Source organism: Pinus tabuliformis, chromosome Q (assembly GCF_031772625.1).
Source record: "Pinus tabuliformis cultivar Carrire ecotype Pingquan chromosome Q, CPIR1, whole genome shotgun sequence".
NCBI classification, from domain to species: domain Eukaryota; kingdom Viridiplantae; phylum Streptophyta; class Pinopsida; order Pinales; family Pinaceae; genus Pinus; species Pinus tabuliformis.
In genome coordinates, this window is record NC_142296.1 from 1,305,191,396 (window position 1) to 1,305,206,349 (window position 14,954).

At 39.3% G+C, this 14,954-nt stretch overlaps 1 protein-coding gene across 3 annotated transcripts in view; it reads right to left on the reverse strand.

The window, feature by feature from the left end:
* Positions 1-14,954, reverse strand: part of LOC149224626 (putative serine/threonine protein kinase IRE4) — a 472,510-nt gene that overhangs the window by 131,163 nt on the left and 326,393 nt on the right. For all 3 annotated transcript variants that reach the window (XR_016249525.1, XM_089386195.1, XM_089386193.1), the window contains exons 13-14: positions 5,698-5,749; positions 5,523-5,579 (exon numbers count right to left, since the gene is read on the reverse strand). Coding sequence is in view for 2 of the 3 variants with exons in the window: in XM_089386195.1 (XP_089242321.1) it covers positions 5,523-5,579; positions 5,698-5,749 (109 nt within the window). In the remaining variant the exon portion in view is untranslated. The remainder of the gene's footprint in view (positions 1-5,522; positions 5,580-5,697; positions 5,750-14,954) is intronic.

The following is a 14,954-nucleotide window of genomic DNA, read 5'->3' on the forward strand; positions in this document are numbered from 1 at the left end:
ATTCTAGAACAAGACGAGGATCAAGCCAAAATAGTCTGAGCTATTGATTAGAATCTAATCTGGGTCGTTGATTGATCAACGAGAGGATTATAAGAAGATGCTTGATGGGCATTTGGAAGACACGTCAGAGAGAGATCAAGAGATCAAATTTCTCAAAAAGGGAAGCATAGCAATTGCTAGAGAATCAATCGAGGAGATTTCTTGCAATGAGGGGAAGGGATAGTTTCCGGAGGGATGTTTTCCTTGTCTAGAGAGTACAAGGCAGAGAGAGCAAACATACGTCCAGAGAGGCTGACACAAGGCCACGTAGAGTTACGTTGTGGCAGCCCAAAGCTTCAGAGGGAGATCGAAATTTTGTTGAGCAATAGTCAAGATTTAGTGCCAGAATCGAGGTGTGAGACCGGGAGGCCAGAGAACTAAAGTTTCTAGCCAAAACAGGATTAGAAGGAGGTGCAATGTAGTCCTAGCTACAATGACACAATGACTGCATAGGAGTGATGCAGAATTGCACAGAGGCAGTGCAAAGGCTCATCTCCAATGCAGATCAGTGTCGATTCTTTTAGTGACAGGGTGAGATCATCTCACTATTTTTTTTCCAAGTTTCTCTCTGTATCATATTGCCAGTTAGGCATCCAACGAATTTTATTCAGAAAACTACTACTTAATAATACAAACCCTCAGCTACTGCACTGCTTTTCCCACATTGGGATTTTCTGGGGTCTTTTGTTCAAAAATAACAATGTCATGTGTTGTGTATTTCTTTCTTGCTCAGTTTCTTGTTTCTGCATTTAATTTAATTGGTGAAGGTTGCAGTATATTAGTTTCGCTATTTGTTGTAGGATGCAGTAAATAGTTTGTTCAGTAAGTTAACAAATAGAAGATACTTAATCAGTTGCTGCAGTAAAAATTTGGTTCTCCAACTTTTCACATGGTATCAGAGCACAAGTGAAGCAAGAGAGCATAGTCAGAAGAGCCCAACGCTAAAGAGAAGGAGGGAAGTCGAAGTGTCGCGTAGGCAACAAATCGAATCCCTAGAAGGACTACGCGTGCAGGCCAGGAGGGAAAAGATTTCAAGGAAAGTCTCTCTCTAAGTGAATCGACAACAAGAAAGACTTCCAGATCGAAGTTTGCTAGTGTCAGAGGAAGCAACGCAGAGCAGTTTTCTAGTGAGATGCAGTTTTCTGCAACAGTTGCTGGGGCAGAAAAACGTCAGAAGGAAGGAGACACTGTTGAGGGAGTTTCCTCCTTAGAGAATTCCTAGCCAAGGAATTCGATTTCTCTATTGTTGAGCAACAGCAGAAAGGAGTAGATCTACTAACTCCAGCAAGGAGTGTGTAGGCCATTCTAGTAGCTACGTAGAGGAGAGAGGAGGCAGTTCGACATTTTGTTGGCAGAGATGGCAGCTAATGGGTTGCGAGATCAGGATTGGTTGGATGGTGCATCCAACTATGTGATCTGGAAGGCAAGGATCTCATGCCTTCTGGATGAGCACAATCTCAAAACCTATGTCGACAATGTGGTAGTTGTACCCGCGGATCCAGATCCGCTCAAGAAGTACAAGGGTGAGATGGAAAAAGCCAAGCGATTGATCCTCGACGGAGTGAGAGATCACATAGTGTGTCACATTGTCGACAAGGATATTGCCCGCCAGATGTGGGAAGCATTGGCTACGCTATACGAAGGATCTTTCACGCAATGGAAGATGTACCTAGAGCAGAAGATGAGATCCACGCAGATGCAGAAGGGGGAATGCATTGATCCGTTCCTGACAAGGCTTCAGGAAATCCGATACTCATTAGCAGCTGTGGGGTCAACACCTCAACCTACCAAGATGGTGAGGCTAGCCCTGAATTCTGTTTCAGAAGAATGGCAAGTATTTGTCCATAGCATCCTGGGCAAAGAGAGATTGCCAGATTGGGAAGGAATGTGGGTTGTTCTTGAGCAAGAAGAGATGAGGAGAGACTTAGTCAAGTGCAAACTTGATAGTAACAACAACAGTGGGACGAAACCTAAGGAGGAGGAAGAGAATGCAGCCCTTGCATTCAAGGCAATAGGAGCAGCGGAGGCAGAAGAAGGACGTCTCAAAGATCAAGTGCTTCCGGTGTGGTGAATTTGGTCACTACGCTACACAGTGTCCTCTCAAAAAGAAGGACAAGGACGAGAAGCATGATCTGAAAGCTGCATCCGCAAAAATCGAGGAGTTTGCCATGGTTGCCCAGATACCTCCAAGGGAGACGTGGGGTGATCTAGTACTGTAGTTCAAAAGAACTACAAATGGGCAGGATCCTTGAGGAGTCCACCTCTCGAATCAATACCTTGCTTCGGGAGCCCAGATCAGAAGCAAGAGGATAGACCAGTGTCAGTTGGTGCTGACGAGTGCCGATGTGACAGTTGCAGTGAATAGGAGCACTAGAGACTAAGCAACACAGAGCTAGTGTTGACAGCAGTGCAGTTAGCATAGAGCAGAGGCAATAGCAGTGCAATGGCTTCAGTGACAGTGCAGAGACTAGCAGTAGACAAAACTCCAGCAGTAGATGCATCATACTGAACACCTTTTCAGTAATTTTGGATATTTTTCGTCGCTGATGTAGTAGCAACAACAGTTGGAGAAGGTTGCAGTGCAGATGCAATGTTGGCAGTGGCAGGGCCAGCAGCAGCATTTACAAGGGTTGCAGTACAGATGGAGTGTTGGCAGTGGCGGGGTCAGCAGCAATACAGATGCAAAATTTGTGCAATAGTTGATGGGTAGTGATGTCACACATTAGCAGCGCAGAGGGAGATGTTGCAGAGAAGGGTGATGCTTCAACAGGTTGCATTACTAGAGCACATTCCTCGCTAAGAGGGAATGTTGATTTATGGTAGCATCGGATGTGCTCTAAGCCTCAAAGTTTGCAGAGAGGCTTGAACACATGTATTCCAGAATACCCAGAAATCGTTTTGAGAAATTCCACCCGGAGAAGGTTTTATTAAAATAATTAATTATTTTTAATGGAAACCTAAGCCTAAACTTAGGAAGTTAAAATAATTAAAGGGTATTAATTAAACTGGGGGTGAAACTTCCAGAAGAAGACAAGGCTCAAGCCAAAATGATCTGAGCCATTGATTAGAATCTAATTTGGGTCGTTGATTGATCAATGAGAGGGTTATAAGAAGAGGCTTGATATGTATTTGGAAGACACATCAGAGAGAGATCAAGAGATCAAATTTCTCAAAGAGGTCAGCACAGCAGTTGCTAGAGAATCGATCGAGGATATTTCTTGCAGTGAGGGGCAGGGATAGTTTCCGGAGGGAGGTTTTTCTAGTTTGGAGAGTACAAGGCAAAGAGGGGAGAAAGGCATCTAGAGAGGCTAATGTAGGGCCATGCAGAGCTACGTTGTGGCAGCGCAGAGCTTCAAAGGGAAATCGAAATTCTGCTAAGGAATAGTCAAGATTTAGTGTCATAGTCGGGGTGTGAGACCGGAAGGCTAGAGAGCTGAAGTTTCCATCGAGCAGAGGATCAAAATGAGGTGTAGCACAGTCCCAGCTGCAGTGACACAGTGATTGCGTAGGAGTGACGCAGAACTGTGCAGAGGCAGCGCAGAGGCTCATCTCCAACGCAGATCAGTGTCGGTTCTACCAGTGACAAGGTGAGATCATCTCGCTAAATTTTTTTCCCAGTTTCTCTCTGTATTGAATCGTCAGTTGGGCATCCAACAAATTGTACTCAGAAAACTACTGGTTAATAATACAAATGCTTAGTTGTTGCACTGGTTTTCCCACATTGGGTTTTTTCGGTGACATTTGTCCAAAAATAACGGTGTCTGTGTTGTGTATTTCTTTCTTGCTCAGTTTCTTGTTTCCGCATTTAATTTAATTGGTGAAGACTACAGTGTATTAGTTTTGGTATTTGTTGTAGGATGCAGTAAATAATTTGTTCAGTAAGTTAACAAATAGAAGATTCTTAATCAGTTGCTGCAGTGGAAATTTGGGTCTCCAAATTTTCACAACTAATGCTATGTAACTAATGGTAATGTTAATTTCTTAAAGTAAAAGTGACATTCTCCTTTATCTTTCATTTTCTTCTTTTTACTTACATTTTTAACATTACCATATTGACATAGGATGTTTGAGAGTGGTTCTGACCTTATTGGATTTCACATGCAGAAAGTACAATTCTAGATCCCACTCAAAATCCATCGAACTTAACAGTTTTCAGTATTTCATAGTTGTGGGGATTGCAATGTTTCCATTGGATTCAATCATGTATGAGGGTCTGGAACTAGCATTTAATCAAGAGCACCAAGCCTAAAAGCACCCTTTCCCCCCTCAATTTTGTATAATAACCCTTGAAATTAAAAAGTAAAGATAAAAAATCAAAACTAAAAAGAGAAATACATAACAAATAACAAAACCTAAACTAATTTGCAATCCCTAACTCACACATTCGACTTACCAAGCTTACCTCAACTCAGATTTCCGCACAGTGCTATCCGACTTACTAGTTAACTATTGCCTCTCCTCCCCCGCAGTGCTACTTCAATGCTCATTCTCCATTTTTAATTTTCAGTTTTAACTTTTGAGTCTTGACTCTAGGTATCAATGACCTTAGACTGATACTTTGACTTGTCAATCTTTACTATTTTTGAGTTTGAATTATATTAATTTACTATTCCAGTCTTCAGATTTAGATATTTACTATAGCCTATTTCGCTGACTACTATTTAGATTATAGAACGATGAATGATGAATTTAAATTTAAATCAATTTAGAACCTAGAATGATGAATGATGAATTTAAGTTTTAAATTATTGTAGATTCAAGAATGATGAATATGGGTCAATGTATTTCATTATTGAATATCACGGTGTATGGATGAATGATGTATGCATCAAAAATGAATGATGAGAATGGATGAGTGTATTTCATTATTTAATTCAATTATCTATGGATCAGTGTATTGCCCCACCTAATATCCCCGAAATTTCAGGGTACTCCCACACATCCCCCTTATGTGTCTCCCTGCACCCGCGCCCCCCTCCCTCCCCCCATCCTAGAGTCTTGGTGGAAGTTGGAACATAGATAAATACGTTCCTTCAAACTCGAATAAATAAAGCATTTCCTTTTGGCCTTCCTTGTTAGACTGGTGCATATTCACTCCACTTTTTCACAGAAAAGGAGTCCAAGTTATTTTATTTTTTTTGCCATTTTTGTCCTAGAAGTTATGTGTTGCTATGCAACGTTCTAAAACACATGGATATTAATTAGAATTATTGGAATAATATTTCTTCCTTGCCTTCTTACGACTTCTTTCATTGCAATTCTTGTTCGGATTGGTTTCTATTTCAAAGCATTTTACAATGTATTAACACATGATTCACTACTTTAATTTCACTAAAAGCTATTAAAATTTTACCAAAATGTAACATACAAGGTTCTTGAAATATGAACGTATTTGTTATGAAGATCCAATTTATGCATCCATCCTCTACAAGTTTATGGTTTAAATAGGTCATAAGTACAAACTGTGTAGTATCTATCCATACCTTTTGCATTGCCAATGTGTCCCAATTTATATTACTGAAAAAAGGATGGCCTTTCACCTACAGACAAACACCCATAAAATTCATTAATTAACAAACAACATCGAAGTCGTGACATAATGAATACTTAGAGCATTAGTTTATAAATTTAGCAACATGCATATGGTTTGATCCGTACCTCTGATGCTCCCTTTGCTCCAAGTCGTTGGTTTGGATCCTCTGTGAGAAGTCTGTACATGCCATACACCACAATGCAAGAGGGTAAGGAGCAACAAAATCATTATAGATGGGTTTCTTGGGAAAGACACGAGTAAGCATCTAATAAAATATAGATATAGTTAACAGTCACTACATATATCATTTGGCTTAAAAAGTTGTGAAGCAAGAAGTTGAAAAGATAACCAATGTACAATCATTGACCTTAGAGCATTAGATGTTGCCGATCTTGTGCATTTATATTTCCTCTAATATTTTAAGTACCTGTTACCACCATTTTAACAGAGACCATATGACAGACAGAAATCGATGCTACAGCTTACAGTCAGTATTTTCATACAGGAACTATGTAACAGCATGTTTCCTATTCTCAGCCTCCCCAAAGTGAAATCATGCTGAAATTAATTAGCAGCAAGAATGACTTGATTAGCAATTTGGTCAGTTAGTAAAACACAGGCTGTGTGAACCTTGATCAATTATCCAGGATGCAAATAAGTGCAAAGAGTGCTTTTTGAATGCTTTCTGGACTGCAAACAGGAAATAAGCATCAAAATTTGCAAACATATGAAGGCTGAGTAGACGTGAGAAAATCAAGAATGGAGGGGCCAACAAGTGTTTGTTGATGTCTAAAGGCTACCTCTGTTTGTACGAGGACAGAACTGATATAAATACAAGTGATAAGGAGCCCTTTTAGCCTCATTGTTCTTTCTTTTTAAACATTGTTTTTTGCTTAGATTTGCCACAGGAAGCACAGCCTTGAGAAGAAGGAACAGCAAAATGTTATTGAGATGTAATGAACTCACTGTTGAGTAACCAATGCTAGTAGGATTAGGGTTAGATTTCTCTTTCTTGATAATTACTTGTGAAATATGTTGGCTTCTTTTACTTATTTGTTATCTTATCTTTCATCAAGCAATTACCAAATTATGTGTGTATGAAGATCACAAAAACAAAAGACACAACTCACAAGATGTAGGCACTCTTCCAGGGCAAAACCCCTATCTAGGGGAAAACCCAGTCCAAATCTCTTCCGTCAATAGTTTACCTTGAGACTCTTCAACCTAGACAAAGACCTCCTCAACAGCAAGCCAGCCTCTCCTTCGATCCAACTTTTGACCTAGTAGCAGCACTTCAACCCTAGCAACTTTGATTTGGCAGCTGATGGCATCAGCAGCAGCTTCGACTTGGTAGCTTCCGGCATCAGCAGCAGCTTCAACTTTTCAGCTTCCGGCAACAACAGCAGCTTCAACTTGGCAGCTTTCGGCATCAACAACAGCTTTGACTTGGCAGCTTCCGGCATCAGCAGCAACTTCGACTTGGCAGCTTCGGGCATTAGCAGTAGCTTTGACTTTGACAAGGAGATTTTGATCTCCTAAACTAGCCCACACAAAAGAGAGAGAGAGAAAGACACCAAAACTTTGATTTTGCCCCACTAGTGTTTTGCGAAGTTGCACTGAAACGGATGCGGGAATAGATACGGATATGGGATTTGAAATGGATACGGCAAATTTTCAAAAAATTTGGATACAATACGGCAAGGAAATGACATATATATATATATATATATATATATATATATATATATATATATATATTATAATCCAAGTCACCTGGCACAGGGACATGGGACACATAGGACATGAAGATTCGAGTGTCCGACACGGGCACATTGACCCCCTTGAATAGGACACATTATATATTATTTATTAAAATATATATATTAAAAATTAGATATTTCTTACACAAATTCCCATTCATGATACAAATTCAGACATAGATCTAGTTTCTACACAGTAAATTTAAAATTTGTAAGTTTTACAAAGTAACATTATGCATACAAATACAATTGTGACAAATTCATCAATGATCCAATAGGAGAAAGATAAGAAACTTCAAACTGTGGCTTTCTTATTAAGCCATCAAAATCAAAATGTGTCACATAAGTAGTAGCAATGCCAATGGCAAATAGAAATAGAAAATACAAAACAACTACAAGCCTCAAGGCAGTAGGTAGCTCATGAGCCATCAATCATCATCATCAAAACCAGCATCACTGTCATCATCGTGGTCACCACTGCTCTCCTCTCTTGCATCCTCTTCCTCTGTATCCAATGCCATCTTTGCATCCGCTGGTGTGGAGGATGACCCCTCAAAAGTATCACCATGATCAAAAGTGACAAGCTCTAGCACTAACTCACTGAAATCCAACTTGGCCAATGTCAACTCAACACTACTGTCCAAACCCATATCATTAAGAAAGACATCCCACATCTTTGCCTTTCCCTTCAACCACTCATCCCTCTGCTTGTAAATAAGACAAAGGTTGGTGTGCACATACACCATTGTCTCTGCCCTGGACTGCTCAAGCCTACTCTTCTTGGCACTATACAAATTCCCATATGTGCTCCAATTCCTCTCGCAACAAGAGGATGAAGTCACCTGCGAAAGGAGCCTCATGGCTAATTGTTGTAGAGGGCTTGTTGCCCCATGAGTTGCCCACCAAGAATAGGGCTTCTTAGCCCCCCTTTCACTAATCACATCATATCCTGCAACTCGACCAATGCCAGTGGAAAACTCTGTAAAGAAATCCTCCACCTCATCAAGAGATGCTCTATCCTAAAAAATCTGACTCAATGCATCCTTCCTCCACCATAAAAATTTCACAATCCATGTGAGGAGGGAGTCTGCGGTAAGGTCCACCATTCAGCCACTCATGGCTATAGTATTTTGGGTTCAATGAGTGAACCAAACAATGCAAAGGTGTGCAGTTCTTGTCCCATTTGCTGACAGGAATATCCTGTATGGTGGTGAAGAAGGCCTTTGATGATGACTCATACTCGGGGAACTCACTCTGTAAACTAATGGTCCTCACAGACTCAACCATGGAATCCCATCCCTCATAAACCTCTCCTAGGATGGGTTGGTCTGTATCTGCAAATCATAGCAAAGCAATGATAGGGTCCATGATCTTAATAAGTAGATCTACCCTCTCCCACCAACCATCATCTAACACTGTGTCCTTCACTCTTTTTGAGGCTGCTTGATTTGTTTTTTTTCCAAAAACACCAAAACTCTGAAATAACCATGACCCCAAGAGTACTCTTGACCTCCCTTAACCTCTTCAACATGATGAATCAAGAGGCAAATTGTGTATCTGCAATCTTCAACAATGATAGATTGGTGTACTCCTTGTAGATTGTGAGGGCATTTGTATGATTTTGTACACAGTTTCGGATATGTCGTGTATCCTCAATTATACTTCCAATCCAAAGCACATCAGAAGCAATAGTTTTAAGTGCTAAATTCAAGGAATGGACAATGCAAGGAGTCCAAAATACTTGTGGATATTTAGCTTCCACAATCATGCCAATAGCCTTGCAAACAGGTGCATTATCTGTACTGATTTGCACACAAGAATCAACACTTACATCTTCAATAACTTTAATGAACAACTCACACATATATTGTGCATCCTTGTATTGTCCAAGTGCATCCATTGATTTCAAGAAAAGTGGTCCATTCAAGGAAGACAACATGAAGTTGATGAGTGGGTGGAATGCTGGATCTGTCCATCCATCAAAAACAATACTAACCCAAGATGTTGGCCATGTTGATTTAATAGGCTCAAGCATTTTGCCCACCTTTTTCTTTGTCTTAATCAACAATGTGGTTCTAAGCTTCTCTGACCCATGAGGCACATACTCTGATGGAGCCCCTTGACTTAGAGTTCGGCTTATCTCAATAAATAAAGGTGAGCGTGCAACATTAAAGGATATGAAGTTCTGATAGAAAAAGAAAGCAATGGTGAGATCAAGCTCTTCTCGTTTCTTTTTCCGAAAAATCTTGTCAATTGGACCAAGTGTCGTTGCCTTTCTTTTTACTGCTTGACCCACACCCCCACCAAAACTCTCAAATAGAAATTTGTCGCTGCTTTTCCTCAAGAATGGAAGGGGATCATCATTCCTGTTTTTTTAGATGATATAACCACCCTTGCCACACCAACATTAGACTCTTTTTCCATTTCTTTCCTACTAGCTAAAGACGTGTACATGCTGCAATTCCACAACTTGGTAAGGTCAACAAATGAGCTTTCACACAATAATAAGTGCTCATGAAATGATTGTTGCAATATTTGCATTTCCAAGCAACATTGCCCCCTCCCTTCAACTTGTTACCTGGCCCTTGCTCTCTTGTGACATACTTCCACAAGGGATATTTGTTTTCTTGAGCCTGTTGTCTTTCTAAATTAATTCTTCCCCCAACATTTTCAGTTGTTGTTGCAACCCCACTTCCAATAGAGGGAACACTTAAAGACCCTAATGAGATTGGAATAGGAAGGGCATCACCAATGGGGACATTCTTCGCCTTCCCTGCTACCTTTGATTAAGCCATGAAGGTTGTAAAAAAAAATAAAGAAAAAATGCACAAACTTGTAAATAAATGCACATGCAAACTGTTGTAATAAAATGCAAAAAAATAAAAGCAAAATTCACTTACATGTTTCTTTAATCGCCTCCAAAATTCTCCCAAACCCTTTGTTAGTTGCTCCCACACACCCACAGCAAGAGAGACACAAAACAATGAGGAAGAAATAAGCCAAAATCGGGCTTTGTGGGTCGCACGACACGCTTTTCCAGGGGATCTGTATCCTGAAATCGGGACACGTTGGGACACGACCGAGGGACACGAGTCCCATCGAATCCCGCAAGTCGAACATGCTAGGACACGTGTCCCATCAAATCGTGTCCAATTCGTCGAATTCGGGACACGACCGGGGTTTTGAGTGAATCTGGTTTCTTAGATTATCAATCATTTTTTAGTCTTTAGAGTCTAGATTCTATTTTTAAAAATATATAATCATCATCATGAATTCAACATAAACAAATCATCATCATCAATTCAGTATAAAAAATTGTCATCATCATCATCAATGATTATTATAGCATTCAAGTTGGCACCTTTGATTAAAATGTCAACACCCACTCACAGTTTAAAAGAATATGAGATTGTTTTCAAAGTCGCATCATACTTCATGAAATTATATATTTTTCTAATGAATTTGACAGCACTGAGGAAACATAGTGAATTTGACTTTGTAAATAATATGTTGCACAATATCTTGGTCTAGACTCTAAAGGAGTCATGACATAGAAATATTGTTTAGTATCACCGAATATAATGTAAATAACAACGTCTACACATTATAAATTGGACTGTATTCCAGTAGTTACAAGTTACAACAGGAAATGCTTTAAAATTCATAGAAAGAAGTAAATTGGATTTATTTATTCACAACCTAAGATCATATGACCAAGAATCAAGATGCCACAATTTAAGCAATTAAGTATTGTGAAGTATGATACTAGTAAAGAAATGCTGAGAAATTTAACCTAATGCAAAGAAATTGCTTCCACTAGCCAACTTTGTGGGTAACAACTTTCCTTCTTGATTTCATAGATACCTTATGAGTTTCCATTCCAAATTTCAGGTTTCCATTCTTTAGATCTGGCATTGTTGAAAACTTGTTGGCAAATACCTCTATCATGTCATGAATCCTTTTTTAAGATAAATGTTCACTTTCAAATGAGTTGTAATAAGTGGATACAAGGTCTGCAAAGAACTCAGCTGAATTTACATGCTCTAGACAAACAAACCAGGAATATATTCTTGCAATAAAGTGCCTAGAACATTTGAAAACCTGGAAAACTGGAAACCTGAAAACTTGGAAACGTATCGATAGTTTTTGGAAATGTATCAAAATTTTCTGGAAATGGATCAAATTTTCTTGAAACTCCTTTGAAATGTTTCCAATCTCAGGTTGGTCGTTTCTGAAAAAGTGAAACATGGCAGAAACATTTCCATGTCATTTCCAAGTCGTTTTGTATGCATTCCCTATCTGAAACGCCAAACGTTGTTTTTGGGAGTTGGGGGCAGTGTTTTCAATAACCTAGGTTTTCTGGCCTAGAGAAAAATTGAATTTAGAAATTGGTTACCTGAAGAATAACACAGCCCTGGCAAATTCTCAACTATAACTGCAAGTCTCAGCCTCCTCTTGGTTATATGGATACACCTTGGAATTCTTGGCCTCCCCAATAAATTTTGCCTCCAAATCTTGGCCTCTTCTGATAGCTACAACTCTGACTACCCCCTCACAGTTTTCACCTGCTCAGATTTTTAGCTCCCCTTCTCCACTTCTCAACCCCCTCAGTCAGATTCTCAACCTCAACAATATTCTCTCTTAACAAAACCCGCTACACACCTTTTTCTTTCTCTTTAGTGTTCAGCAAACCTGCAATATCACTCATGCAAGTCTCCTTCTCAATGTCTCATTATTGTGTCTTCATCCTCTCCCTTAGGCTCCCTTTATAATTTCTCATTGAGCCAAATCTATAATCTCCAAAGTGATAGAGAGATAGGATTAAATCCTAACCAACTTAGTATAACAATGGAAATTAGATCTAAGTCACCTACATAATTAAATTATTTATCCCTAGAAACTTTGGCCCAATAGCCGACGTTAATCAATAAAGTAATTAATGTGTTTTTCATAAGTTAAAACTTAGGAAAAAATCATAATACTTGCTTCTCTCAAACAAGCACGTAAAGAGAACTCTCTCTTGCATGTTAGACACTTAACCTATGCAAAAGACCTTATAATACTATAAACATCAACACACCCTCCTAGAAAGGAATGGATTCTCCAGCACCCCCAACTTGTCCCTTTGGAACACAAATTTCCCCTTCACTAGGTGACTAGAGAGCATGTCTACCACCTGCTCATCTATCGATATGTATTGCAACTTGTTAAAGTTGGAAACTAGGGCCAAATTCTACTTTGGATAGCTCATTTGATGGAGACATTTATTGCATCGAATTTCTCTTTTCGCGATGACCAAAATCGAACTAAAGATCACTAACTTTGGACAAGGAGAAATATGTTTTTCAAGTAAAGCCCAAACATGTGCAAATTGTCAAGGTGGGCCACATCATCATGTAGGCTCATGAAGCCCAACAAACATGTCTTCTAACCCTCATCGATTCATATAAATAAGAGAGACCTCCCACATCGATCGGCAGCACATCAACTCACACATTCTTCTCTCTCCTCATCTGATTGGTTCATACACCTCATTGGGCAGTTGTTCTTTTCACATATGGTGTTGATTTGGGGTAGCATCGGATGTGCTCTAAGCCTCAAATTTTGTAGGGAGGCTTGGGCACAGGTACTCCAAAGAACCTAGAAAGCGTTTTGGGAACTTCCGCCCAGCAGTGATTTTATTAAAATAATTAATATTTTTAGTGGGGTTCCTAAGTCTAAACTTAGGAAAATTAAAATATTAATGGGTATTAATCTAATCAAGGGTGAATCTTCTAGAAAAAGCCATCGATCAAACCAAAATGATCTGGCCTTTGATTATGTTTTAATCTAGGTCGTTGGTTGTCCAACAACAAGATTAAGAAGGGGCTTGAGGACCATTTGGAAAACACACAAAGAGATTGAGAAAATCGATTTTCTAAAGTGAGAAGTTCTCAGGAGGAAAATCAATTCAGGAGATCTCGCAGCAGCGGGGCAGTGAGAACCAGGGAGGAGTTTCTAGAGAGTACGAGGTAGAGGGAGAATAGAAAGACATCCAGAGGAAGGCTGACGCTGGCCTACACAGTGCTGACGCGGAGGCAGCACAGTCCCTGAGGGGAAGCCGAGTTCCTGTTGAGGGAAGTCAAAGTTCAATTGTCAGAAGCTAGAGTGTGAGTCTGGAAGGCAGAAAGTCGATTTCTCAGCTAACTGAAGATCGAGAGAAGAGGCAACATAATACCCAGGAGGGGTGACACAGAGGCCATGTAGAGGGTGACGCAAAGGCCATGTAGAGGGTGACGCAAAGCCTCCAGAGCTAAAGGATCAGTCACTGATTCTCTAGTGACCGGGTGAGATCATTTCACCAATCTTTTATTCAATATTCTCTCTGTATCGGATTGCTAGTTGAGCATCCTAGAATAGTACTCAGAATTTTCCCCTGTATAATAATAAACCCTCAAAGTTGTTGCACCGGTTTTCCTTCATTGGGTTTTTCCGAGAACTATTTGTCCAAAAATAATTGTGTCCTATGTGTTGCATTATTCTTTCTTGCTCAGTACTTTGTTTCCACATATATGTAAATTTAGTGAAGGTTGCAAATGTATTTACTTTGAAATTTACCGTAGAAGACAATAAATAACTTGTGTGATTTATTCAAGTAGGAGAAGCAACATCAATTTGCTGCGGTACGGATTCCAGTGTAGGAACTTTCACATGGCAGAAAGGAGGACGAATTTCACGAGGCCGAAAATATGAAGTTGTCTGCAACTTTGACCATCATTGAAATTGGTGTATTTGACCTCCTTTGTGTTGAAAAATGTAACTAGGTTCGGTCTTCATAATGACATTGTGATTTTATGTAATTGATGAAAAGAAGAAAATACAATTATTTTTGTAATACTTGAATCATAGGTTTCATGATCAAGGAAATTTATTTTAGTTAAGGTTCCCATTGTGAACCTTTATGTTTTGTCATCTAGTTATAAAAGTCAAAGAAATTTTATCTGTAATTTTTTATTTGGAGAGATAAGTGTGACATTGTAACTCAAAGTAAATTTTTTACTTTGAGGGGGGGTTAGAGTACATTTTTCATAAAAATTTGTAAGGATTGTAAATAAGCCAAATTTTGAAAGATTTCATTGTAAAATTCTTAAAAGAAATTGACTAGAGCCAAGTGCAAAGCTCAGTCATTTTTCTCCTTCAACGACTATACGAGGGTCAAGGCCAAGCCCCAATAGATCATTTTTGTGTGGCGTGTTTCATGTGACGTGTTGCCCATCTCTTTCCTGTGCTTGATTCCTTTTGGTGCAAAGCTTCAAACCTACAATGTCCAAGTTAATTAATCTGTTCTTTGATTCTGATAAGCTTGAAGGGGTAAAATCATACAAGACATGGAAACGTCTCATTGAAAGCACTCTAATATATAATGAATTGTAGCAAGACATATGTGATGGAGACATTAAGCCTAATAAACCTATAGATGTAAGTTCACTTGCAAAATGGAAGTTAAAAATGTCAAGGCACTAGCTCTTACAAGGTTTTCTGTTAATGATGAGATGTATATTCATATTGAAAACACCTCAGATGCATGGTCTGCTTTGCATACTTTCAAAGATCTATTTGATACACAACCTGAATCAAAAAGG